Source organism: Rhinolophus hipposideros (assembly GCF_964194185.1).
Source record: "Rhinolophus hipposideros genome assembly, chromosome: 26".
In the NCBI taxonomy this organism is placed as follows: domain Eukaryota; kingdom Metazoa; phylum Chordata; class Mammalia; order Chiroptera; family Rhinolophidae; genus Rhinolophus; species Rhinolophus hipposideros.
The window spans coordinates 25,608,458-25,636,217 of NC_138072.1; the positions used below are offsets into that span (position 1 = coordinate 25,608,458).

Here is a 27,760-nt window from a genome sequence, read left to right on the forward strand (position 1 = left end):
CAGTCTGGCTGGAGGAGCGGCTGAGGCTCCCTGATGCTCCTGGGTTAGTTAAGACGTTTTCCCCAAATCTCAGCTTCCTCTTATAACCCATGATCCATTTCTATTCCTGAGTTTATCATAACCATATGTCCACTGTTGTCAATTTCCAGCCTTACCATCTCTTGCAAAAAGGAATCCATGAGCTCCCACTGTCTGAGATGGCACTTTATAATTTAGAGTCGTGTAATCCCCTCAAGGTTTCCTGGCACACGTCACACAACCACACACCCTGGCACCTGACCACACGCAGGCCCTCTGGGCGAGAGGCAGGGTGGCCTCCCACTCAAGCAGCCTGTGCCCCGTCCAGTTGGAGTTGCGGCCGGTTTGGAAAAGGCAGACCTGGCCGCTGAGCAGTGATTACAGACCATGCCTTGTCTTTCAGTTGTTGGCAGTGTCAAAAGAATTTATTTCAAATCTGCTTAAGACTGGTAAAACTCAGGTTTTCCAAAAGGCAATACACAAAGTTCAACCAACCCCATAGACCAGAAAACACAGTGTTTGCAATCCAAAAAATACAAAGGCTTGTGGATACCAATACAAAAATTAGAAAAAACTTCTTGCCTGCCCCTATACCCCCTCCGTGTTTCCAGTGGAACATGAACACCAACAGGACCAAGAGCTGCCACCAAATACCAACAATGAGTGACAGAAAGTGGATGTGATGGAGGAGGGGTTGGGGGAGGGAGAAAACAGGTAAAGAAAGGCAGGTAAATGGAAGCTCTGTCGACAGCCAAAACAAGGACACGAAGCTTTTTGTTACTTTTTAAATTCCTTTGCCAACGTTAAACAAATACCTCTCATGCTTAATACAACAGTTCAGTGCGAAATCAGAAATTCTACACCATGCATCTAACATTTTCTGCTTTGCTCACTCTGCACTTGCTTTTGGTGCAGGAAGTCTGGGGCTGGGGTGTCCAGTACCGCCCCCCCCTCCCCACCCCCAGCAGTGGCAGCTTGGAAGGTCTTCCCCAGGTTGGAGTCTCACCCAGGAAGCACCTGCCGTGTTCCTGCTTCCATGGCCACAGCCATCACTGTTCCTAACCCAGAGCTGGTTTGGGATCCTCAGAGCCATCCTGAGCTCCTGGCCTGGTGAGCGGGACCCACCTCGTGCACCCAGGGGCCCCGGGTCTTGCCCAGGACTGGCCCACAGAGAGCGACACCCTCCGAGAGAAGCCAGTGCTCCAGACGAGCCCCCCATGTAGTGCTCAACCCCCGACTCCTGTTTCTGACTGGAGTCCCCACCATCCGGGGAGAAGCCGGGACCTACTTGCGCAGACAGCCATCAGCCCCTTCTTGCCCAGCGAGCCTCCTTAACTGCGGTTCAGTCTCTCATCACCTACTGTCAGGCACTGGTTTTCAAAGCCGCTCCCTCTGCCGAGATTGTTGGAAACAAAGGAGACACTATGGGTGGCGGGGCCCCTTAGATTCTGGAACTTAAGGTAACCAAGGAGTCAGAAAGTGGGGTCCATCTCTTTCCATATTTAAAACACAGACACCTTTGGGACTAATAACAGGAATTCTGACACGTGGCCTGCGTGCAGCACTTTGTGCAAAGAGGCCATTTGAACAGGCCTCATGGGAATGGGGACTTTTGGGGTTGCTTTCTATGGCCATAGAAAGCCAATTGTGCCCCCTCTAGGCCAGGCAGCTGTGTAATCAATATGGTCATAACAGGCTTGGATGGAAGACACTGTGGTCAGAGAACATGCTGGAAAGTCACCACACAGGCTTGGTCCATTGAAAGTGAACCGTTAGCCTAGACTCCAGCGATGAAAGACTACACGATTTTCTTTAAAAAGTGTTATTCTATAATCCTCACACTACAGCAGAGGAGGTAGGTTCATATGAGTAGGCCCATTTTCAAGCGGGGATACTGAGGCACAGAAAGATTTGAGAGATCTGCCCCCACCCGTACCCAAACCAGTATCAAAGCAGGTTAAAGGTGAGTTTCCGAGGGCTGAATGTGGAGTCTAATCCATGTATCCTGCCAACCCTACTCTTATCTATTTTCCTGCCCATTTAACATTAAAGCTGCCAGGATCCCTTTCTCCTCAAGGAGGAACTGCCCAGGAATGTGACTAATGAAAAGAGCCACAGGCTTAGTCCACTTGCAGGAGTCCTGAGATTTCCCAGGGCCAGCACAGACCTTAAATATCTACTAACGACGTCTGATTAGATTTTAACCAGTGAAAGACCACAGGCCCATTAAGAAATTTCTGCTGCTTTCAGTCAAAAGTGCCAAAGGAAGATGGAGTCTTGTTTCTAGGAATGGGGTGGGGGCTGGGGGCACCTCCAGTGAATACAAAGTGAGGCCTGACAGGTTGGCTGGTGTGCCTGGCCCCCCCATCACCTCTCGCCTGGGAACTTGGGGGTTGATACCGGCAACTAGTGGGTGGAGCCAGAGATCTGCCAAACATCCTAGAGTGCACAGGACGGCCCCCACCGCAGAGAATCACCAACCCCAAAATATCAATAGTGCAGAGGGTGACAAAGCCTGGCGTCCTCCACGGTCCTTGTAAACACACGTAGAGTCCCCCAAGGACTTGCCCCGCCCTCAACAGCTCACAGCCAGCTGGTGGCCACGGTACCAGCAGCAGCTTCATCTAGGAGCCTGAAACAGGCCTTCACAGGGGTCCAAGCCTTTCACTTGCAATTAGAATTAAGGCTGAAATGCAAATACACCTGGAGAAAGTACACCTAGGTCCTGCATTGTAACGGTAGACGGCAGGGCCACAAAGAACAAGGAGAACACACGGCCTGTGCCCAGGGCCTTAGTAAGCACCGTTTTGGCCCAGGCTCACTCTGGAAAGATGGCCCTCCCCACCGTGGTGTGCCATGGGCGCTGGGGGGCACTGTCACAACTACAAACCTCACACAGGGCGAAGGAGTCAGCCTCCAACTACATGCAGTTGTATAGGTCAGTTCCTTTGTGGGACACAACTACTGATGTCGCTTGAATTGGGATCATTAAGCTGGGCAGAAAGGGGGAAAGCAGGACTGTGTGGAATGCCTTGCTTTGAATTGGGTGCTAGGAGGCTATGCAATGAGATGCTTTAGGAAAATTTTAAGAGATTAATTCTAAAAGGAAAGCCAGACTGACCAAACTTGCTCACCAGCAAAGAACAAACTGCAGAACCACGTCACAGAGGCGTTATTTACAAGGCAGTGGAAACGGACATTTCCAGTCACTGAATTCCCTTCTCACTGAAACTGCTTAATAGGTGAACACCAAGTTATTCCTCAGTCAGCCCAACAAAAGCATCACCTTGATATAACTTTCATGTACGAAAATGTCACCATGTTATAAAGGAACAGGAAATTCGATGGCAGATGAGACACCATGGCCCGGGGCTTCCTGGGAGGGTGACATAAGGCCACAACGTGCATTCCTGCTCTGTGTCACTGATCCTTCAAAACACAAGTGTGTGGATGGACCTGCCTTCTCTCTTAGGTCCATTCTTGTACCTGAAAAGTGTTTGTGCTGAAGACAGGAGAGATGGCTGTAGGACGGCCTGCCATGGTCCCTGGCATCAGCCGTATTGCTTCTGGGCTCCTGGAGGCTTCAGAGAAGGTAGAATCATGCCCACTCTGGCACCCACAGGACCTCCTGGGACTGCCTATCGCTTGGTGGGGGGACAACAGGGAGTTTTGGTGGCTTCTCTCTATCTCTAGGTAATTTTCTCCCTAAAGAGGCCACCTGAAATTGTGGGAATTTCCCTTCTCCCTTTTCCACTTCTCCATCTGACCTAGATCCTGAGGGTGACACCAAGTTCAGGCTGAGCTCAAGCAGCTCCTGTCCAAAGGCGCAGGCCTGGTGACCCTGGCTGCGAGGATTCTGGGAGCTCCCCACACTTTCATCCGGATCCTACTCTGAGAAGTCTCTTCTGCCAGGCAGCCCTGTCTAGCCCGCCTTCCCAGCAGCTATGTGACTGCCTGGGTTGTGGCCTCATCTTTTCCAAAAGACAAGATATTTCCCAAAGCTGATGCACCTGGACCTGCCAGTCACGGCTTCCTCGGCCCCAGAAAGCCATCGTTCCTCTGTGTCCTCCGATTGTCAGGAATCTCCCCCACCCTCCAAGCTGAGTCCACCCAGAGCGTTGGCTAGGGCGTGAAACTAAGGGACGTGGAAACAGAGAAGAGAGAGGCAGCCGCACAAATGAGGACATGTGGCAGCCCAGGGCGGCCCTGGGTGCCAGGACCTCAGTGGGCAAGGCTTAAACACAGCACCAGACAGCTCCTGAAGCCACCGGGCAGCTGGCCCAGCTGGCCACTCCTGTGGACACAGCCAGACAAGGCAGCCTTGCGGCCCAGGCTTCGAGGTAGGATTGTCGGATCTGCTGAATAGAGGGTAGGACCTGCACAGCACTGGAGGGTCGCTCAGAAAGCAAGTGCAGTGTCTGAACAAGCAGCTAGAAGCAAGTAAACACAGTTGGTGCCGGTTTACGGGCTCAGTTTTATAAGGTACTCCTCAACCTCACAAATAAAATGCTTGATAAAATATATTCTTGTAAAAAGGAGAGAAACGTTTGCTACCAGATGCAGATGGAAGTGGCAGGTAACAAGGAAGAAAGGGGGCGCAGGAGGAGAAAGGTGCTCTGGGGACAGGACCACAGCCGGCTCCAGGCTCAGACCTGCGGACGAGCTGTCTTTCCAAGAGATGGACATGACTCAGCGTGGATCTCAGAGGAGAAGGTTAGCATTCCCAGCAAGGAGGCGAGGGCTCACCCCAGGCCTGAGCTGGGAAGCTGGGTGACAAGGAACATAATATTGCTATCTACTTCCTGTCCCTTCAGACGTCCTGCCGCCTTCGGGGTCCGACTTGCTTTCATGATGCTCTCATGATGACAGTAGGGTGGGTCTCAAAGCAAAGGTGCACTGTCCCTAAGAGACTCCCAGGGTCCCCCGTCTTGTATGCTCTGAGTCTGAGCATGGCACAGCTCAGAAGAACAACTCAGACAGGTCTGCAGGTGACCTTTTGGGGAGCGAGTTCCAGAAAAAAAAGCCACCAGCAGGTGGGGCCTTCTCATATAATCATTCCAATTCCAATTCCAGGGCTTTCTTTTGTGTTTAAGAACTGAGAACTGAGTGAATTAATTTTAGCAGACAATTGAGAGAGAGAGAGAGAGACAGAGAGAGAGGGAGAGACAGAGAGAGAGAGAGAGAGAGAGAGAGAGAGAGAGAGAGAGAGAGAGAGAGAAATGACCTGAAGAAACCATTTAAAAGGTTTTCGACAGTTCAGAGAGAAGCAAAGATGAATGATTAGCACCCCTTTTGTGGATCCTGGGTTAGGGCTGCAAGCAGCAGACCACACTGAAGCCTCCAGGACCAAAGAGCTAAAGGAGAACTTCTGATAAAAATGGGAACCTGCAAGGGTGGACCCTCGGGACATGGGGTTCTAAGAGTCTCCTGCCTTCTGTTCTCGGGATGCCAGTCACAGAGTCTGCCCTCCTCTCACCCTCCTCCCCGAAAGACAAGCTTTGAAAACAGATGGCAGGAAACAACACCACAAACCCCGAAGCTTTCTCACTCCCTTGAGAAAGGTCTTTCTTCGCGAGTATGTGAGCCGTCTGGTGGGAAAAAAGGAAAACACACACCCATGTTCACTGCCGACAGTGGCCTCAGCAGGCCTGGCTGGTGGACCCATTGTCTGTCCCCCAAAGAAAACATGTCTTTAAGATACTCAGTGGCTCCTGGGTCTCACCGTGAAGTGGTCGTCTTGCCCTCGTGCTTACTGAGCGTCATCAGGGGTGGTGGGCTTCTCCCAGAGGCCGTGCAGAACTGAGCGGGGCGCTAGTTGACTGACAGCTTCGGCTGCCCCAGGTTTGTTGGCACTTCCAGTCCTGTGTGCAGGGTGACCTGGAAAAGAAGACAAGATGAGTGAAGGCAGAGAGGCTGCCACCATGCCCTGAGTGCCAGACAACACGGCGGCCACACGTGACCCGCTGCTCGCTGGGGGTCACCAGGGCAGCAGCTTGTCTGTGTTGTGGGGCCTGCTGTTTATGATGCTGCTCACATCACTAGCCTGAGGAGTTTGCCCCCGCAGCGGGTCTGCACCTCTCCTCAGAATCAGAACCCCCGACCCCCCTGCAGCCTGGGGCCCCAGCCTCAGGTCCTCCTGGGCGGAGATTTGCTTCTGCTTTCTTCCCAGGCCCTCTCTCCTTTCCTACATCGATTCTATTAACCCTGCGCAATAATACCCTGCATTTCAGGCTGCCTCAATACGGCGGCCCTCTGGGGGCATCAGGCGGGAGCAGCCAGACGGGCTCCGGCCTGCAGGGGCGCCCGCAGGGTACCTGCACGTTGCGGTTGAGGCTGAGCGCGGGCATGAAGACGCCGTCCACGTGGCTGAAGGCGGTGGGGCCCTGCTGCTGCCCGTTGATGAAGAAGGTGAGAGTGTGTTTATTCAGGTCCAGCAGCACGCCGACCGTGGCCCCCTTGCACACGCCGCCTTCCGTCCTGGGGGGAGAAGCCCGCGTGAGCCCCTTACCACACCAGGGCGGGGAGGTAGGTGATGGGTGAGGAGAATGGCGTAGGGGGCTAGGAACAGCCTCACCTGGAAGACGCAGCCCCTGGGGGGTGCAGGCAGCTCTTTGGGGCCTACGAGCCTTCTCTCAAAGTGCCCTCACCTGGTCAGGGGCACACGGGGGAGGTGCCTTACCCTAGCGGGACCAGGTTATTCAGCCCCTTCTTTCCCGACAGTATCTGGGACCTGGATACCAACCAGGGTTGGGGTTTTGATGAGCGGGTCCCAATGGGAAACGTGGGCAGGGGAAGGCTCCTTCCTGTCAAGGACAAGAACTAACTTGGTGCCCTTTGCAGCTTTAGCCAAGCGACTATTGAGTCCGTGGAAGAGGCCGACAGCAGGCCATTGGGAGACTTTGCAAAGACCCACCCACTTCAGCTTGGCGTCTTCCCAGAAGGATCTCTGGAATCTGGAAAGGCAGCACATGGCAGGGGGTGGGCGCTGAATCTGGAATCAAGTCCCCTGCTGGGTCGCCATCCACGGTGGGAATGAAATTGTGAGGCTCTTGATAAATGGTGGTGACACTGCATTTCGTGGTGGCGGGAATTTACATCCCCTGAGCGGAGCGATCTTGAACAGCGCTCTCCAGGGGCCTTGGCTATTTGGACGCTGACCACCGGGGGGCGGTAGTGACCAGTCTGAGGCGCACAATGGGATTCCCACCTCGGCGCAGGCTCCGCCCCAGGCCTTCTGCTACCCAGCACATGCCTTTTGCCTCCCGGCTCACACATGCCGCCCGCCCGGGATTCCCAGTGAAACCCTGCAGCACCACTAATTAGGCCTGTTAAACCTTTCAAAGCCTAGGTCTCATCATCTGCAAATGGATTTAGCAATAGAACATGTAGGTCAGGTACTTCCTACACCTACGGGCACAAGGGCACAAAGTAAGCGCTCAATGAATGCACTGGGCTGTTACTCCCACCAGCAGACCTCAGTTTGGGTGCTGGTTGGCTTAAGCAGACATGGAGCTGGTGGGTCTGGACTCAGCCTCTTTGGGTCTATGAACAGGGGCGGGGTAAGCCCAGCTCCCGCTCAGCCTGCAGGGCCAGGCAGACAATGCAGAGGGAGAGCTGCCTCTCCTCCCCCCAGGCCTCTGGAGACTGGGGTCACTGCCTCTGTGCTGCAGGTAGACTCAGAGCACAGAGAGCTTCCAGGGCCCACTCTGCCCAGAGGTTGGCTGTTTGAGGCTCCTGGGCTCTCCTGGCTGGGGTGACAGCCCTTAGCAGACCAGGAGGGAGACGTGGCAAGGATGTGGCTACAGGTGGCCATAGCTCTTCATTTCTGGATTCCTTGGCCAGTGCTGGCTTAGAGGATTTTCCATCCCCCCACCTCTTCCCACATGCCAGATGTAAGCACAGAACCCCTGGGGTGGGAGGAAAGGAGAAAGAGAATGAGAGCTGTGGTGGGGGTGGGGCCCCTGCCTTCTCTGTGTCCCAGGAGAGAGACCCAGGCGCCCTGTCCCTGCACATTGCAGTTGAGGCCGAGGGCTGCATGAAGACCCCGTCCACATGGCTGAAGTCCCTGGAGGAGCCCAGACATTGGGACACCTTCCCAGGGCAACCCCAGGGGGCCCATCTCCCTGGGATCTGAATTTCCTGTTCCCACGCTGGTAACACCAGGCCCAGGGCTAGCGTCGGGGGTGCCCTTACAGAGCCATCCTCTGTGAGCGCCCCTAGGTCTGCCCTGCGGGAGGATGCTGCCCAGGTGTGAAGGCCATGCCAGGCAGGGCCGTGGGAGGGGGTCACTCCAGGCAAATGACTGGCCATGGCAATGGCACCCACTCCCTCTGTGGGACCTGGTCATGGCCATGAGGCCACCGGCTGTGCAGTGACTGAAGCTCAGGCTGATGGTATGTGAAGGAAAGTGGAGAAGAACCAGGAAGCACAGCCGAGGACCCAGTGGAACCTCGGCGTGCTGAGTGACCTGGAAACCTATTTGCTGCCATTCTAGTCTCTGCTGCTCACTGTCACTGGGGCTGCAGGCACCGATCGCTCCTACCCGGACACGACACCAAGGTAGCCAAACACACCTCCCCTGCATGCCTGATGCCCGAACTTGTTAATGGCAGAAGGGACACTGGTCCCGTGGGACCCTCGTCCCCAAACAGCCCAGGTGTGAGGAGGGTGGGCAGGGCCCGCAGCGCACCTGTTGGTGTGGGAGTTGCAGTGCATGAACCAGCTGCGGTTGTTATCCACGTACATGGCCCAGGCCTTGTCATCCTTCCCCAGCATCATGTCCTTGACCACGCTGGCCCTGGCCACCCCGAAGGCGGGGTCCGGGTGGTTGTCATAGCGGTCCACATGCAGCTCCCAGTAGTGCACGCCCTTGGAGAATGCCGCCGTGCCCAGCACCACCCGGTCGTCATAACTGCTGCAGGTGGCCGTCTGGTTGTCATTGGATAAAATGATATCCCGGTGCCCCGAGTTGGGGTCAAAGGTGAACCAGGCCACTGGAAAGGAAGGAGGGAGGAAGAACAGGTCAGGGGATGGCATTTGCCGGCAGTCTCCAACCTGGGCTGAGACACAGGCTCACTCTTCTCCGCCAGGAAGTTGGCACCCAGCATCACGTGTTCTTGTGTGTGTGATTCACGCACATGCACACGCACTCCCTTATCTGAATTCATCCACTTTCCCAATCTCATGAACCCAGCTTGCCAAGAAACACAGACGTCCTGGCCTCAGACCCCCACATCTAAATGCATTTCAGGGAGTCTTGGCTTCACGTACCGCTGTGAGTTAAAGAGGAAGTAGGTACTCACACCCCCTTGTGGGTGGGAGGTTTGTGACACCGGGGAAGTGATGTGACTAAAGTCACAAAGCTCCATTCTCCTGGTTCACAGCCCATTGGGTGATGCCCCTGTCTGCTGTCCCAAGCCCTCTGGTGTGGGACGTGAGGCCCTTTCTCTAAAATTGTGTCCACTGAGCACAGGGCAAGGATGCCTGGCTCCAGGCCGTGGGCTCCTAGGGGCAGAAAGCGAGTGAACTTCATGGTATATAAAATGACCCCTCAGGTCACAGCATTTTTAGGAAAGCATTGCAGCTGCGCCCTTGAGAACAGCAAATGCTCCTGTCATCCCTGGGAGATGATCCAGAAGTGGCTCATGTTTCCCTCAGGGCAATCCGAGAACATGCTGGGATACATGACGACAACACACAGACCCCTGGGGCCCGGGCGGGGGGGGCTCCGTGCAGCAGGACAGACTCTCTTGGGGACTGTTCTTTATTTTGACTCAGAGGGTCAAAATCCAATGGAACATTGATGTGATGGCGTAGCCTGGGACACAGCTAGGTGTGGAAGCCATCAGCCCTGAGCTACTGTGCTGCGTATCCGGGGGACAGGTTCCCGCTGCGAGGAGTCGCACCCAGGCGTCAGTGTGGCCTTCTCTTCTCTGGAACTGTCCTGTACGCTCTCGGCCCTCAAAGTGGGAGTTTAGTTTTCCTAAGCCTCTCATCTACGAGTGTCCTTTCCCAGGTCCAGCAAATGGCGTGAAGAATGTCTGTCTTTTTTTGGTTTGTGGCGAGGGAGGTACAGGCAAGGAGCCCAGGTGAGCAGAGCAGGGACAGAGCAGGCGGGGGTGGGCAACTTCCCCGCCGCCTCATTTCCCCTACTCCCCCACTGCTCCATCTTAAGCAGCGGGTAGTTTTCCCCCCCGGGCCCTGGGATAAAATGTGGGCTCCTCCTTTAGAAGCTCACCCATAGTGCCTGAATCTGCCTCTGCCCCTGAGAGATGCCAGTGCTCACCATCAGACGTCTGCAGGACCACAGTTTTACTGTAAGGGCCGACACCAGAGGAGTTGAAAGCCTTGACCCTGGCGTTGTACGTGCTGTTGAAATGGAGACCGTCGATGGTGCACAGGGTCTCCTTGCCGACGTACACCTCCTAAAAGACAGCCAGAACTGCTCATTAGACTCCTGTTATGTGGAAAATTTCTCTTAGCAACATGCTGCCGTTAAAAGTGCAAGAGTCACGGAGTAAGGAAATTTGGATGAGAGGTGGCAGGGGCGTAGGCCACATCCAGGTTGGGCACGAACCCTCACTATTGGCTCATGGAGGCTGTGAGGCGTGACGGGTCCCAGGAGACAGGGAGGGACCGCAGGTCTGCAGCTAGTCAGGAAACAGCCTGACAACGCCCTGCCTCTGCTTCTGTCAGCCCTGTCAGGCAGGACTCGGGAGCCCAGGGGCACCCACACCTCCAGGGGGACAGGGTGGAGAAATCCCCACTTCCTCCGCCTTTGGAGCAAGAAAGGACTGTTGGTTTTCAATGGGAATTCAAGATAGAAAAGTGAGCTAAGCATCTAAATAAACAAAATAATATATATATATATATATATGTATATATATGTTCCCCATTCACCTCAACTTACCCTGTCCTATTCACTTCCCTCAATGCTTAGCCTTACACTTATCCTATGTCACTACACTCTCTTAGTTTTTCTAAAACACTTTTCCTGCCTGGTTGTGTAGGGGGCTTACTCTTCATTCGTTTTTCTAAGTTATTAACAATAATAGCTATTTTAGTCCTCACACAACCCTGCAATATCGTTGTTATTTTCTGTATTTTACTCATAAGGAGACTTGGAAAAGACAGTGGATTTAGGCTGAGATCACAGCTAACCCACTTAGAAGCCAGCGTTCAAATGCAGGTCTGTCTGCATTTAGAGCCCAATATCACACACTGGGCTCATAAATCCTAGTCCTCATAAATCCTAGCCATCGGATTGAGTTTTTGTTAGTGGTCACGCCTTATCTTTATTTGAGCTCTGTGGCTGCTTCTCTTGACATCTCCAAACAGTCTTCTCTTCCTTCCCACTTCAAAAACATGGACTCTCTTCCTGTTCCTGGTGGAGGAACTATGTCAATTCTTAGCTCATTTGCACAACCAGCATGACTGAGGTTCTAGACCCAGTGAATGACCACCATTCCTGTCTCAAGCTGCCTCATCTCACTTCCCTAGGTTGCCCACACTCACATCTCGCAAGGGAGTGCTGCCCTAGTTCCCAAAGTTTCACGTTCTTGGAGGGATTCGTACAACCCAAATGAAAGGACAGTTCCTAAGTTCCTTTGAGAGAAACAAAAGGAATATTGACCTTCGGCAAGATTTGTTCAGTGGGTTAACTCCCCAGGAGAAGAAATAGAAGAATTGTTATAGTTGAAGTGGTTTGTTAGAATGAACCTTTATTTTGTCTTTTTTGGGGACAGAAAGGAGGTGTTCTTAAGAAGACTCATAGAGTGTGTGCTTCCTGGTGTTCATGTCAACGAAACAAACTGACACTAACCTGAAGTTCTCTGTGTGAAATCTCAAGGTAAGTTCTCTTAGGGGTTCTGCTTTGGGGGCGGGGGGGGGGGGGGGGGGGGGGCTGTCCCAAGGTTTCCACCAGATGCGGGAGTAGAAGACACATTTCTGGATCAGTCAGAGCCCTTACTGTCCCCCTGATATCTCATCACTGGGGTCAGGAATGTAGAAGGTCACCCCATTCCAAGAGCCATTTATCAAGGGTCTTCCACATGTGGAGCGCCTTGCCAGGTGAAATAATTAGTGAACCAGGCAGGCAAGCTGTGAGCCAGCGTTGGGGAGCTGGGAAGTGTGGGGGGGTGGCCTGTGGGAGGGTGTTGAAGAATAAATGTGGGTGGAGTGCCGTGGTGCAAGGCGACACTTTTTCTGAGCTTTGCCTCAGCTCCCCTGTGTGTCTTCACAGAGAAATCATCCTGCTTTCCTCTGTGACCGCCACCTCTGCCGCCCCCACCTAGCCCTTCTCCCACAGCCCAGCGCCTTCCCGCCCTGTACCCGTGCGGCCAGTAACCCCTCTGCTGGCCCCGCGGCCGCAGGCTCACCCGGAACTGCCCCCCGTCGCCGTCGTCCAGCTCCAGGATGTAGCCGTCCGCGGGGCTGTGGGCGAGGGGCGGCGTCCTCCAGGCCAGCGTGGCACTGTTGTTGCGGGTGCAGCACTTCTCCAGCTGCAGCAGCGGGGCGGGTGGCACTGTGACACAGACCCGAGATTTAGAGCGCAGACCCCCGCGCGGGAGGGGGCCCTCCGCCTCCCCAGGGCCCGGCCCCAGAGGGAAACTGGCTGAGTTCCCTCACTGGCCACCCTGTGGTCATTCCGGCCTGCCCAGCGCACCCCGATGGGGAGTCCAGTCCCCAGGCGGGCTGGCTGGTCGAGCAGCTTACACGGGGCGGGCGGGGGCGGGTTGAAAGGCAAAGACACGCTTAACCCTTGGCCAGGAGCGTCGTCAAGTCCGGGAAGGAGGGGCAATCCTGGAGCGTGGAGCAGCGAGCCCGTGGAACAGGGCTTTGAACCAGGGGGCCATGCGTCCCACGGAGGTGAGATGGGGGGTTGTTCTCAGCTGTGTTCAGGCTCAGGACATCTCAGAAATCAGTGTAGTCCACACTGACATTTTTAAAGGGAAAATCGCAACCTGACTTTTGTAAAGGCTACAGATTTCTATTTGGCGCCAAATACTAGGGCATTCACTGTCTTCCGAGTTTCAACTGATGGTTTGGCTGGTGCAGCCCCGGCTGATCACACACTTGGTCCCCAGGCTGTCGCCCAGCCGGGTTAGGAGCGAGGAGGAGCCCTCTCTTCACCCCCGGCCCTGCGCTCGCTCTCCCCCTTCCTCTGTGGGCCCATCCCACTGCCTCATCCCCCATCTGGAACTGTTCCAAGCCCCCTCCTTGCACACCCCCACTTTCCAGAGGCACCCCTCCTTCCTCCTCCACCAGGCTCCTCCCTCGGCATTGTGTCCCATCTACACCTGGGGCAGGTGGCGCTTCTAAACCTCCCCCCAGGTGCAAGCTGTGTGAGGGGGTGTGCAAGAGATGTGTGTTTTTCTTTAGTTTAAAAATGGCCATATATTTTACAGGTCAGGATTTTCTTGAATTCATAGATTCTGTAGGTATGCTGCTCAGTCCTTTGATAGTTTGTTTTAAAAAAAAACCAAATGGCCTTATTCTCTCTCCTGAATGTACCCTGACGCCACTGGGGAGGCAGACTTTAGAACAGGACTCTGGGTCTGGCTAATTTTGTAACTTGGGCAAGTTTTGCAAAGTTTACTTAACCCTTTGCCTGTGTCTGCCATGGCTCTCTGAATTCCCCTCTTACCACCCTCCCCCAGATTCACTCTGTTCTCACCTCTGACCTTGCTCTTCTCAGAGCAGAACACTTATTTCTGCCTCAGGACCTTTGCACTTGCCAGCCCTCTGCCACTTGGAATGTCCTTCCCTTATGTGGCCTCTGTGTCCTCCTCCTCACCTCAACAGACCCTTTAAGCCCCCTGCCCAAAAAGCACCTTCTTGTGGCACCTGCCATTATCAGACACTCTATTAGATTTGTTTGTGTCTCGTTTACTGTTTTCCCTAGAATACCAGCTGAGTTTTATGAGGGAATTTATAGACTTGCTCTGGGCTGTGTCTTGGGCACCTACGTGGCATAGTGCCTGCCCTGTAATTGTCTCTGAATCAACAAATGATCCTCTTTTTCAAATGAAAAAGCTCAGGCTCAGGCTGCTACTTGGCCTAGGTCACCTGGCTAGTGGGCGGCTGAGCTGGGACTTGAGCCAGGTACATGGCATGGGCGTCCCTCCCCTCCTACTTTGCCGCCCTCCACGTATCACAGGTCTTCCAGGGGCACTAAGTTGCTCCCTCAGGGAGGACGCCTCTTCTGAAAGAAGCATTGACTGAACTGGGCCAGTCCCAGCTCACCCCTACATTTCATCTGAATGAAGTCCAGCTGGTGGATGGCTTGCAGCAGCGGCTCACTGTCCAAAGTCAGGTCAAACTCTGCAGACACTTTCGGTTCCAGGGCACCTTTCACCCACTGCTCCTGAGACACCTGGACACGCTTGATCAGAGCATCTGAGATCTTAAAGGGAGCACAGAGTTTAGGGTGTCGGTTTGCAAAGGAATACTAATCATGCAGCACATGGTGGGAGAGGCGTGGGGGTGGGGGCTCCCTCTCAGTGCTCAGGGATGGGAGGGGCTGTGCTCAGTGGGTGCGAGCTCAAGCCGTGGCAGGGAGGCAATGACCCACCAGCGTGACACTGGGCAAGTGAAAATGCAGGGAGTTGTTCAAGTCATACTGTGAAAGCGCCTTGTGTTAAATGTAAAGGAGCGCCTGTTTTAAAGAAATTAGAAAGTCCTTCTGTGAAACATGATGCTTTTCTAAGTATACAAAAGCATTCTTCATAAAACCTCCATTGCTAGACCTAGTACTTTGCAAAGTGAAACAAACTGGTAGTTTGTTGCAAGGTCTGAAGAACCCCTTTCCCATATCCCCAGAATTTGGAAGCTCTCTCCCCCTGGTATGTCCTCCGAATTGTACAGCTTCTTCTGCTCCAAACTGTCCAGGGCTTCTCACCCACAGCTCTGCTTCCTCTGCTGGAAAGTCCTGCCCATGCAGAGCCTTGCACATGTCCTGCAGAGCCGCCACCCCGTGTACCCAGGGGCTTCACCATTTTCCCCACAGACCGAGGACTGAGCTCCAGTTTGAATCATGGCCATGTTCCCGAGAGATGACCGTGACCCTGAGCCAGTCTGGCTGCTGGGGTGTGCCCTGCCAGCAGTGGTCATCTGTCCAGGGCCGCAGGGCTCTCCACAGGGAGGTCATGGGCCGTGTCGCTCCTGCTAGCTGACTGCTTCCTGTGAAATCTTTCCAGCTTGTTGGGCAAAGACTGTCCTTTTCTATTCGTGAGGAAAATGTTGAATTGGGTGTCTGGAAGTCAAAGTGTAAATGCATGGCATTTTGGCCCTAGAAATTATGACATCTGACCCTGCCCAGAACCAGGGTCACAGCTAGGGAGAGGCAGAGCCCAGTTGAGAACCTGCGTCTCCTGGAATCACTGAGCAAAGCAGAATTTACTCAACTCCAGTCCAGTGGAGGGCACCTCCTTAAAACTTCAGCTAGTTTGGAGGGTGGCAGTGGAGGTGGAGGGACAAAGCTGAGCCCGCCTGGTGTCTTCGGGAGCCGCTCACCTGCAGGAACCCAGCGGGGTCGTTCTCCTTGATCGCCTCCAGGCAGTACTCCATCAGCCCCGTCGACTGGCGCAGCTTCAGTGCGCAGTGATTGATCTGGTCCCAAACCATCTGCAGTGAAAGAATCCCTAGTGACCATCTATCTCATCAGAGGAAGTGCAGCCAGGCTGCAGTGAGAGTCTCAGAAATAGCGCAGAGAAAGGCCGGAAGGGCGGCTCTGCTCTCGCGTCTCGCACCCCCTCCTGATGCGCTCTGCGGCTGAGTTCCAGGCATCCTCTTTACGGGTAATAAACGGACCCACTTTCCAGTAAGTGCAGCCACAACACCTATGTTCTAAACTCTGGACAGAAAGCAGAGAAAGCACATAATCTGAAACTCCCCAACTCCTTGTCTCCCTTCTCACTTGTTGGGTGGTCTTAGGTTGCTTGTAAACCATGGACCATGCCCAACACTCATTCCTTCTTTCCTGGAAAGTAATATTTTCTGATTTGGTGGGAAATGTGTATACAATAGATGGAGCCCCTGGACAGTGAAGCAGCCCTCTGTCCATGCAGCATGCTCACGGGGTGCCTGCCTGGGCCAGGAGCCCCACACCTGCGAGGGGAGACCCTGCCCTCCCATTGGTGGGTAGTGCGTGTTAGTATTGCTCTTTACTGAGTGTGTGGGACATCAGAGAGCCTGAGGAGGGGGCAGAGCTGGAGGCCTCGTCACTGTCGGGCTACTTATGCTCTGTAAGATGAGAGCAGGAGGGATCCCTTTGGCAGAAAACAGGAAACTAGAGAAGAGGGGAGAGGATGGACCTCTGGCTTGAAATCAGCAGGATTCTGGTGTCTGACTCTGGCTTTGGAGGGAGAACATGGGTGTTGACTGGCTTTAGGGAAAGTCACATGAGTGTATGTAGGCCCAGGGGCAGCCTGCTCATCTGTCCATTTCCTCTTTCCTCCCTCCCTTTCTCTGTCCCTCTCTCCCCGCTCCCTCCCTCCAACACCGCATGCTGGGTGCAGAGGCTGTGATGGGACTGAGGGCGCCAGTACCCCAGGGACCTACCTTCAACTTGTGCTCCCTCTCTTTCGTGACCTTGGTGAGCAGCTTGGCTTTTTGCCGAGTTAAAGCATCGACCAGTGCGTCACACTGAGCGACTAGGCAGGCTTCGTAGTCCAGTCCATTTTCCTGGGGGAAGCAGAGAACTTTAGGGAGAAGGCATGCTGAAATCTGGTGAGTGCTAGACAAACGTAGTTTAGAGTAGCTCGTCCTGGAAGCATCTGTGATGCGATTCAATTGGAAACATGTAGCTATGAGTTAGGAGAGGGGTACCATGGATCTTGGCTCATCTCTGTGGTGATGTATTCTGTAGTCATACAAAGCCTGTTCAGAGAGAGTTTTTAATGCCATGGGAAATGCTCAAGAGAGACTATTAAGAAGGAAAAAAGCAGGTTACAAGTTGTGTATAGCAAAATCCCATATGTGTGTACACGAGCGTGTGTGTACGTGCATGCATGTGTCTGAAATAATGGAACATGGTGTCAAAATGGGGAGGTGGTCACGTCAGGTGGTCAGATATTGGTGAAATTTTTCTTAGTTCTAGCTATTATTCTCTACTTTCCAAAATTTGTGTAACACATTCTTTTGCTTTTAATAATAAAAAACCAGTAAAACAACCTCAAAAAATCCCGTGCTCATGCTGTAGGGTCTGTCTTTCTCAGTTAAAAAAAAAATCCTTCTAGGTCTCTAAGATCAGCATGAATTTGGCCTCATGTTATGGACTGAATTGTGCCTGCCTCCCCCGCCCAATTTGCTGTGTTGAAGCCCTAAGCCCAGTACCCCAGAAAATGACTGTCTTTGGAGACAGGCCCTTAAAGAGGTAACTAAGGTGGCCCCCCCATCCATTAGGACTGAGGTCCATATAACAAGAGGCGATTAGGACACAGACACACACAGGACGACCATGTGAAGACACAGAGAAGGCGGCCGTCTGCACACCCAGGAGAGAGGCCTCAAGAGACACCAACCCTGCCCACACCTTGAACTTGAACTTCTAGCTTCCAGAACTGTGAGACAATACATTCCTGTTGTTTAAAACACTCTGTCTGTGGTACTTTGTTGCAGCAGCCCCACCAAACTCATATATCTCGTGTCTCTGAAACATGAGAAACATGACTGAAAATGCCTTGTGGCTGAGTCTGCACTTGAGCTCGTTAGGAAGGACGGTTCTATTGGCTGGTTAAGGATTCGGTGCCCTCAGTTCCTTTCCTCCATCCTGACACTGGGACGCTTTACCTGGTCATCACATGTGTGAACAGTTCCTCCACGTACACGTTCGTATGGAGCACACGCGTATGCATTCTCCCCTACAGACAGAGCTCCCGAGGCCACAGATGGTGCCTTATTGATGCATGTCAGGCTCAGGATGTGGACAGCATGGGTTTTCATAAGTACACACACGTAGTAAATGACGCATTTATATTCTGATGCACTGATGACATGGGTACAAAAGCACCGTAGACAGATACCACATAGGATGACCTACCTATGCAGCGTGCCGCATGGCTTCTTTCCAGCTCTTTCTGCAACCCCCTCTAACTGAGCCCGTGTCAGCGTCACCTGGGTGTCGGTGGCCTGAGTGTGTTGCTGCCTGAGGCTGTGCGGTAGGACAAGCAGACCTACCATGCTGAGCACACCTTCCTTTCTTCTGGGAATGTCTGGTGAGCGTTCTGCACCCACTGCCCTCCCACCGCCAGGCTTCACTCACCTGGACCTGCTGCAGAATGTTCTTCAGCTGAACCAGGAACTCTTTCGCTTCTTTTGCCTTATCGGAAACTCCATTTAAGGCCTGAGACAGTTGGGCCTGAAACGCACAGGTTGAAAAGGAAAACAAGATGTTAAAGGCACACAGTTTGCACGTCATCATAAAGACTTGTGCTTCTAAGAGGGGGGAGAGCTAACCCCGCCCACAAGCTGTCCTTTATGAAGGGACCCTGATGGACAGACTCATGGCACCCACAGCACATGCTCATCTTCCCAGCAATGGTTGATAATGTTGACTGACCCCCAGTCTGCTGTCTGGACCCCCAAACTGCGAGAATACGGAGCGCTCAGCTGATTGGTTCGAGCCCACAGGCTGCTGGTGATGTTGGAAGAACCCAGGACAAGAAGGCATCAGAGCCCTCGGCCTGGTCCGAGCCCCTCCCCCCAGCAGCTCTATCCGTCATCAGCAGGATTTGCAGACCCTTTTGCCTATACAGCCCAGGTCTTATTCCAAGTCCACCCACCACATCCCTGCTCATAGCCTTTTGGCCTGAGGGACGTGGCTGGGAGAGAGGCTCACGGGCCCTGGAAAAGGCTGGGAATCCTGAGGCATCATCTAGAAGGAGATATAGGCTCCTTAGCCCTAGGGACTCTCCACCCTTCAGAGTGGGGTTCAGACAAAGGCAGCTGGGACCCAAAGGTGGAACTGCGAGCTGGGGCCAAATCTATGACTTTCAGCATCATGTTTCTTTTTAACAAAACACATACACACACGATCAAATCTGTCTTCAAAACTTAGCTATTTATAGACTGATGACCTTGCTTTTTAACATGACCTCATTTTTCACATTAAAACGCTGAGGAAGGAGAAAAACAGGGCCAGAAAGGCCAAGGTCATATCCTGCCCTCTCCTGCCCCTCATTTTCTTTAGGTCTCTGCTCAAATGTCACGTTGTCGTGACACCTCTCCTCTCGCCCTGCTTTATCCATTTTCATAACTTCCATCACCACCCCACATAGGTTCTTTTTCAGTCTGTCTCCCCTCCCTGAAATGTAGACTCCCCAGAACCGGGACCTTGCCTGGACTGCAGGAAGGGCATTGGGTAACCGTGCATTAAACGAGTGCTTGGTGAATGAGTGAATCAGCGAGTGTGACTCTGTGAACCATATCGGTGGTTCTCAAAGTGTGGTCCCTGGACCTTGTATTAAATGCAAGTTCTCTGGCCTACTGCTCAGACACAGGGTGACAGCCAGGGATCTGCCTTTTAACAAGCCCTCCGGCAAGCTCCGACGCAGCTCGAGACCTGCTGGAGGGTTTCGTACAAACAGCCTCAGCTGAACATCTCTGAAGAAGAAGGCACGTGAAGCCATGGGAAGGGTGAGACACAGGGAGACACGTGCAACGAGCAGGAAGGGGCCTCAGGCTCGGGGAACACTTACATTCAAGGCGAGACCAGGTGAGGTTTGGGGTCTGTCCTGCTGGGAGAAAGCTGTGAACGTCAGATGGGTTCAGCTTACATGTAGCTCCTTGGAGAAGTTTTCCTTTCTCCACTGGCGTCACCATCCCTACCCCCACCTCAACTGACGTGGGCACATCCCTCCAGAGCTCACCCAGCGTGTCACACTCTCTACTGCCATTATCGATACGGAAAAAATACCCAGTAGGACTTATGGGAATGACAAATGTTCTATGTCTGCTCTGTCCAGCGTGGCAGCCACCAGCCATAGGAGGCGACTGAACACTTGAAGGGTGACTAATGCAGCCTGGGGGGCTGGGAGTTTTATTTCATTTAATAGGTTAAGTTTCAACCACCACAGCCCAGATCTTTGCACCTGTCCTTCCAGGGCTGCACCTCCTAGGACAACTCATCTGTCCCCAGATACCTGCCTCGGAAGGAGACTGACATGTTCGCTCCGTTCACAGGCCCCAAGTGAGTCATTAACAACGGGGGTCATCAATAGAAGTTTGTCAGCGTCCAGAAAAGAGTTGCATCTCCCTCCCCAGCACACTTCCCGCTGAGGCTGCACCAGTTCCCTCCCTGAGGACCTGTTCAGTCCTCGATGGTGGGGACTTGGTCTTCTATTTTCATTTCTAGCCAGTGGTGCTGGCGTAAACCGGGGCTCCAACACTGCTCGCTGGCTAACTAGAAAGCAGAGTGGTTGCTTATGTGAGATGCGTGCTGAAGTGGGACAGACCCCAGCACACCCACCACCACTATTAGTGGCCTTTGCTGGCCAGAAGCCCCGAGAGGTCACATTAGGAAGGGTCCTATCCCCTCTGCTGGTCCTGGGAGCCAGCACCAGCCTCCCAGCGCCCAACCCATCCCAGGTTTGCTGACCTGCTTCCTGCTTGGTAAGTAGACCGAGGAGCTTGGCAAGGAGCCCAGAACAGAGTGATTTTGAAGGAGATCAGAGACCTCAGGCAAATGCCGGCTGAAAGGGGAATTATTTCACAGCTCAGTAGACACTGCTCCCAGGCTCACCAGATTTGCTGTCGGACCTTTCCGTCTGCTTCTGAATGCTGTCTAGAGAGGCTCCCGCCCCCCCATCCAGCATACCCCGCCCCCACGCCCAGGACCCAGTGGTACTCATCGGCAAGTATGGCATGCTTATTTGGCTTCAGTTTTTTGAGACATGCACTTCTTTCTCACAGGGACTAATAGAATGCTAGCAGAGGACACTGAAAATCATCCTGCTCTAGTCTGAGAGAAGAGCCTGCAGTCTGAGAAATGTGAATGGATTGTTTCGTTTCTGTGGATGTTGTTTACACCAAACTTTTGGAAAGAAAGGAAATATTCAGGCAGAACATGAAAAAAAAATTATGATTGAGTGGACTTTAACCTGAATCAAAAAGTTGCATTTTAGTCTTCCTGTTTCTTTAAGGTTAGAATTACATTCCTATGTTTTCTGAGTTTAGATGGACAGCTGAAAAATACAAGTATGTCCATACTGGGTCAAACCGTCTCCCCGCCTGCCCAGTGTCACGTCTTCACCCGCAGCCCCAAGGAGTAGCTTTAGTGGCACAGGGCAGTTTCCTGCCTTCTCCGTCCATTCCAGGTGGCCTGACAATGTGTTACGATACATTAACCACGAGGGCCCTGGGCTACTAGGGTGCGAGTCCTGGCTCTGTCACTTGTGAGCTGTGTGTCTTAGGAAAATACTTCATCTCTGTTCTGTAGTGTCCTCACCTGTAAGATGGGAATGGCAATAATAGTCCCTACCTCATAAGAGTTCTTACAATTATGCTTAGTAAGATAAGTCAGGCATTTCTCAAATCCTCTGTAATTGCTCAATCTGGGTCCATCATATGTGAAATGTTATAGACAATGTTTGTGTCCCCCCAAATCTGTATGTTGAAGCCTTAACTCCCAATTCAATGATAGTTGGAGGTTGGCCCTTTGGGAGGTAATTTGGTCATGAGCGTGGAGCCCCCTAGGTGCCCTTACGAGAGGCACAGAGTGGTCACACAAGGAGGAAAGGCCATGTGAGGGTACAGAGAGAAGGCGGCCGTCTGCAAGGCAGGAAAAGAGCCCTCATGAGGAGCAGAGTTGGCTGGCACCTTGATCTTGGTCTTCCAGCCTCCAGAACTGTGAGAAATAAATCTCTGTGTTTTAAGCCACTCAGTCTACGGTATTTTGCTACAGCAGCCCAAATAAACTGAGACATGAACTTTTCTAAGTTACCTAACTAGGGCCTACTTATATTTTCAGTTCACACAGCTTCAGAGAGAATTCTTATGTTTTCCATGGTCTTTGTGGAGAAGCCCCTAAGTTGCCTCCTTCTAACCTTGGTCCTTGTCCTCTAACATCAGGATTACCCAACAGACATGCATACAGAGAGACACGAAGGGACTAGACATGGTTCAGCCCAACCTCTCCCTTTACACACGAAAAAACTGAGATTCTAGTAAAATTTAACTATAAAGGAATACACAAATATATTAGTATTTTCCTATTAAATGGTCTGTGACCAAGTATGGGCACCATGCCTGATGCAGAGTAGACATTCGTTAGATGCTTCTTTCTGTGATGTTACCTAAGATCATAGAGCTAATTAGAGGCCATTCTTATTTGACTATAAAAAGCCTAGAAACTAGGGGCCCCTCTCAAGGAAACTACTATCCATAGGCTTGTAGGATGTGGAGGAATGAGACCAGGTAATTCTAATGTCTGTCTGAATGCAGCTAACACCATCTACTAATGTTTGGGGAACACACTGCCAAGTGAAAAACAGGCAAAGCCCCCAGTAGAACTATCAGCTCCATCAACTGGCAGAATTTGGGGTTCAGTGCTGTCCACGTGCATTGGCAGAGGAAATGTCCTATTACTTAATGAAGATCACCACTAAAAGTCACTCCAGAAAATTGAGTCCTGCACAGCCAAATAACCCCCTGACCACTGTCTCCCAGAGACGGCTCCGACCATGTCGTCTCCCCACTCACCAATGTGCACCGTTCCCCTTAGCTCAGTGTCCAAGGCCCTCGCCAGCCTTACCTCCCAGTGCTGTCCTTGTGGTTTCTACCCTTTGGTCAAACTGGACGCGGCCATCCCTGGCTTTCCTCCCCCCTGCCTTGGCCCCTGCAGTCCCCTCGACCTCATATGCTCTCCCTCTCCTGCTCTGACTGTCGCCTGTGAACTTTCAATCCATCTACAAAGACCCTTCCAAACTCCACCTCCTCCTGACGCGTTTGCTCCCCTCACCGAATGGAGCGTGTACTTTGAACCCTCCTAGGACATACCACACTGCCTGGGGAGGTGCCTCAGCTCTCCGGTCCTGTTGGCCAGTTTCACACCCCCAGTGCCCTGCAAGCCTGTGTGGTGCGTCTGGGACGGCAACAGGGCCTTATATGTGGAAAGTACTCCACAGATGTCTGAGCTGGTGCAGCCATTTTGTTCCCGATTTTGTCTGACTCACTCCCCCAAGCGACTCAGGTCTCAATCCTCTCGCATGCTGGGCATAATTAAAATGGCCATGTGGCCACTCTGAACCCACCGCTTCGGGGGCACAGAGCCCTACATGGTCCCAGGCTCTGGCAGTCTGGCCCTACCTTGTTGATTGAGATGCTTTTCACGACTTCTGGGCATTAACTATTTCTAGTTAACTGCCTCCACTGATCCAGCCCAATTTGTTCATCCTCGACGGGATTTCTGATGTGCTTCCACTCACTGCCTCTGCTTGAAATCCAGAAGGATCCTCCATCTGGTCCTGCCCTCTCCCTTCCTGAGCAACCTGCCCAGCGCTGGGAAACCCCGCCCCAGAGCAGCCGGCTTTGTGTTCCAGTCTCTGAACTGCCAGCCACAGGCTCCTAGAGCCCAGTAACCATACTGAGTAGATCTGCCCTCGTCAGCAGAGATGTGGTGGTGGGCCTCGGTTGTTCTTACTAAGGAAGCATGTGCCATGATAGAGCTGGAGAATGGAGAACACAGAAGCAGTCCCCTCCCTGGGACAACCCACGGGATGGGAGCAGGGCGAGGGGCACAGGGAGGCCCTGGATGGGGAGGGGATTGGGTCCACACAGGGTCCTGAAATGGGGACTGGGACAGACCCTCCCAGAGGGAGCAGCAGCCAGACCTTCTGGATCCCACAGTCCCACAAAATCCCCCCTCCCAGTTCAGTTCCCAGAATCTAGCCCCCACCCCCAAGGAGCCAGGTCATGGAGATTGCACCCTGGGTATGAAGGATGGGGCGGCCCCTTGGGTAGAAGTCACTTGGGCAAAGAGCAGGTCAGTATTTGCTGTGAGGGGGACATTTTTGGGTGGCAAGTCTCTTCCACATTAGACTGTGGTCCTAGGTTGAGGGGACCACCTCCCAGAAGGAGAAAGGGCCTTTGGTGGAAGAACTATGATGGTGGCAGCTTCTTTGTCCAGTGGATGTGGCCCAGATTTGGGGGGGTCCTGAGGCAAAACAGCTCAGAGGATCTGCAACCTGAGCCAGTAAGGAGGAGATGGGGGACTTGAATGGGGCTCCCAGACGCCCGTGCAGTGCATGGACGCTGCCTCCGACCCCAGAACCTCCAGATGGAGGCTGTGGCCATCATTCTGTGGACCCTGCAGAACTGTTATCTGTGAGGACCCCCCACCTTTACTGCCGCCACCCAGGGCTGGTGCAAAACAAGAGAATACTGAGAGGATGTACCTTTCCTTGGTCCCTCACACTCATTGAGTCCCCCTGCTGTGAGTTCTATGGTGTATTTGTCCAGTGGCTGCTCTAACAAGTTACCGCGAACTTAGTGACCTAAAACAACGCGGGCTTATTTTCCTAGCGATCTGGAGGCCAGAAGTCCCAAAGGAGCCTACTGGCTAAAAGCCAGGTGTCAGCAGGGCTGATTCCTTCCGGGGGATCTGAGGCAGAATCCGTGTCCTGTCTCTTCCAGCTTCGAAAGGCGCCACATTCCTTGGCTCCTTGCATCACTCAACCTCTTGTTTCTGTCTTTTCATCTCCTACTACTGACCTTGGCCTTCCTGACTCCCTCTTAGAAGGCCCCTTGAGATGACATTGGATTCAACTGAGTAATAATCCAGGATTATCTCCTCCTCTCAAGATCCTTAATTTAATCACATCTGCAAAGTCCCTTGGGCCATGCACTGTGACCTAGTCCCAGATCCAGGGGTTGGGACATGGACATCCTTGGAGGTCACTAGTCAGGTTGCCACACCTGGCGATTGAATTCATCCTTTGTAACCTCATTTCACATGTGGTCACTGAAGTGTCAACATCTGCTACCTTAGACACCTAATGTGCTTGATGAGGTCCTGGTGGGTGTGTTCAGTGTCACGTTCCCAGCCCGGAGCCGGGTGCCTGGCACACAGCAGTGACCAGAAACTATGTCTGATGGAAGTTCTCACCTGGATCCTCTTCTGCTTTCTGAGGGCACGAGGCAGGGATCAGGACAAGACCCGCCCATGGAACTGACATCTACTCCACAGAGATCCACCCCTGAGGCCAGAAGGGCAGGTCTTGCTGAGAAAGGTGTAGTTCTGGCGCTACAGAGGAAAACCAGCTGCCTGCCCTGTTCTGCAGTGGCACAGCTGTCTGACTCAGGGGACATCGGAGGGCTAGCCAGAGCTGTAATAACAGACAGTGTTCACTAAGCGCTGAGCCTTTACACACGCAATTTAGTTGATTCCTCACAACCTATTAGGGAAGTGCTATTATTATCCCCATTATACAGAATACAAGACTGCGGCTCAGAGAGTTGAAGCAGTTTGATCCAGATCACATAGCTACAAGAGGTGGAGCCAGGACTCAACTCAAAGCCATGCTCTTAGCATTGTGCTGCCTTTCAGATACTCACCCTAGATGGAGGAAGGAGAAAACCTGATTTTCCACCCAAATCCCTCACAGGCAGAGCTGGTGGGCGGGGACAGTCCCTCAGCTCCTGGCCACATCTTGCTGTCCAGCAGCTCTCTGTCCCCGGCAGCTGAATGTTTACCAGTAGTGATGCTGTCAGACCTGAGCTTCATTCTCCACTCCATTAAAGTTTCAAATGTGCAGCTGCCTAGGGAACTGCCATAGCAACTTCCAGTATGTGTCAAAGTGACATTCCCTTCAGCCTGGGCTCTCTGCCTGCACAGCAGTGAGGCCTAACGGCCCCACGGGAGAGCTGAGAGTGCATCCAACGGGAATAAGATAGAGGCTGTATGTCAACTCCACCCCCATTGAACCTAGTCCTAATGCAAGTGAGGAGTGCAAGGGATTAGTGACACAGTCACAGAACTCAGCTCTCAAAAAGACCTTTCTGTTCATGATTCTGACTCCAATTCTAATTGTGAGGTTTTCCCCACTCCAAGCAATTCTCCAATACCACCTGGGTGTCCTACGATTCAGCTCAACTCTGACACTACCTGGAGATAGTGTCAGACCCCACAGGGTAAGGGCTCAGTCCTACGAGATTAGCTGCATCCCTTCAGACGCCAATCACAATCCAGGTTGTCACCTGTGCCTCTGACCTACCAGCTATCGATGGCTATAGATTGGAGGTTCCCACGACCTCCTCCTTGTGCTGGATTGATTTCCTACAGTGGCTCACAGAACTCGGAACAGTTTATTTACCAACCAGGTCCCGGGTTTATTGTAAGAGGACAGAACTCAGGAATAGCAGATGGGCGAGATGCACAGAGCAAGGTGTGGGAAGGGGTGCAGAGCTCCCATGACCTCTCTGGGCAGGTCACTCTCCCTGAATGTCCACGTGTCCACTGACCCGGAAGCTCTCCCAACCCATGCCTTTGGGGTTTTATGGAGACCTCATTACAGAGGCAGGAGTGATGAAGTCATTGGCCATTGGTGATTGATTCAACTTCCCACCCTTCTCCCCTCTCCAGAGGTTGGGGGGTGGGTCTGAAAGGTCTAATGCTCTGATCACAAGGTTGGTGCTCCAGGTAACCAACCCCTATCTTTAGGTGACATGGGGGCTGTCCCAAAGTCACCTCATTAACATAACATGACAGCTTTACTACTCTCATCACTAAGGATAGTCCATGGATTCCGTCCCAGGAACCTGGACAAAGACCAAATATATATTTCTGAGTAGAAGTCACCACTTCACACTATTACACTGGAAGGGTATGCGAGGCGAGAACTGAAGTGGGGGACATGTAAGCAGCTACAGTCCCTCTCCAAGAAGTCTTCCCAGACTCCATGAGTGTGTGGGACCCGTTCTCTGTTCTCCCAGGCACTTGCTCACCCGCAGTTACAGCCCTGATCACCGTGGTCCTGTGATGTAGTTACTTGTCCACTTCCCTGCATCTCTCCCTGGACCGGGACTGGTAGTGAGGTTAACCCATCCTTGTGTCCCAGCACTGTCCTCATGGAACAGACTTAGCAGTGTTTTCTCAGCTCACTGAATACAATGCCATGGGCTCTGGTGCAGCAGAAAGGCAGGGAAGAGGCTTGGCTCCCTTGGGTGGAGGTCCCCGGTGTAGCTGTGGTTGGCCTCTAGTTCTATTTCCAAGGGCTCTGAACCTGGCTCCTGTCTGGCCTTACCTCCCGCCTGCCCTGTCTGGCTCTCCCAGCTCACTCAGTGGCCTCTACGGGTCCCACCTGGAGGGAGCTCCTGAGCTCCACCCCTTTGGGCAATTTTAGATTCCCTCCCACCTCAGAAGAGAGAAAACAGAGACAGACCCTCTTCTTTCCTCTGACCCTTCCAATGTAGGTGGGTGGGGTGCAGGGTGGCCCATGGGAAGGGGAGGCTCCTTGCTCACAGAGAGGTTCAGGTAAAGGCCATGTGATCCTGTCAACAGGGACAGGTGGCAGGAATAGCTGCAGTATAACCACACTTTGGCTGGCTTGACTCAGAGCTTCTTGCAGATGAACATTGTCCTCTGAGCCAGCCACTCAGGGAGATGGTGAGTGACGTAGTCTGCTCCCTGGAAGCCCAGGCCACAGCTCGGCTGCCCGAGCTCAGGCCCCAAGAGCAGAGTAAGCTGACCCTCCCTGACCTGACCGCCCCATGCTTGGATGCCTTGCCAGGTGACTATCCAATGATC

General features: G+C 53.0%; 1 protein-coding gene and 1 long non-coding RNA gene across 4 annotated transcripts in view; one reads left to right on the forward strand and one right to left on the reverse strand.

Annotated features, from left to right (window-relative positions):
- Positions 1 to 1,389: 1,389 nt before the first annotated feature.
- The window catches only part of TRIM67 (tripartite motif containing 67), a 47,375-nt gene continuing 21,004 nt past the window's right edge, over positions 1,390 to 27,760 (reverse strand). Inside the window, exons 2-11 of one of the 3 annotated variants that reach the window (XR_013992618.1) lie at positions 18,281 to 18,376; positions 16,579 to 16,701; positions 15,532 to 15,642; positions 14,263 to 14,422; positions 12,396 to 12,541; positions 10,304 to 10,442; positions 8,708 to 9,011; positions 6,333 to 6,495; positions 5,741 to 5,895; positions 1,390 to 1,410 (exon numbers count right to left, since the gene is read on the reverse strand). Coding sequence is in view for 2 of the 3 variants with exons in the window: in XM_081038881.1 (XP_080895007.1) it covers positions 5,830 to 5,895; positions 6,333 to 6,495; positions 8,708 to 9,011; positions 10,304 to 10,442; positions 12,396 to 12,541; positions 14,263 to 14,422; positions 15,532 to 15,642; positions 16,579 to 16,701; positions 18,281 to 18,376 (1,308 nt within the window). In the remaining variant the exon portion in view is untranslated. Of the gene's footprint in view, positions 1,411 to 5,740; positions 5,896 to 6,332; positions 6,496 to 8,707; positions 9,012 to 10,303; positions 10,443 to 12,395; positions 12,542 to 14,262; positions 14,423 to 15,531; positions 15,643 to 16,578; positions 16,702 to 18,280; positions 18,377 to 27,760 lie in introns of those variants that run through there. The other 2 variants (XM_081038881.1, XM_081038882.1) reach the window with 2 other exon arrangements.
- On the forward strand, positions 19,510 to 21,960 carry LOC308493122. Its single transcript, XR_013992624.1, has 3 exons — positions 19,510 to 19,732; positions 20,121 to 20,206; positions 20,929 to 21,960. It is a non-coding gene; the product is annotated as an uncharacterized lncRNA (long non-coding RNA).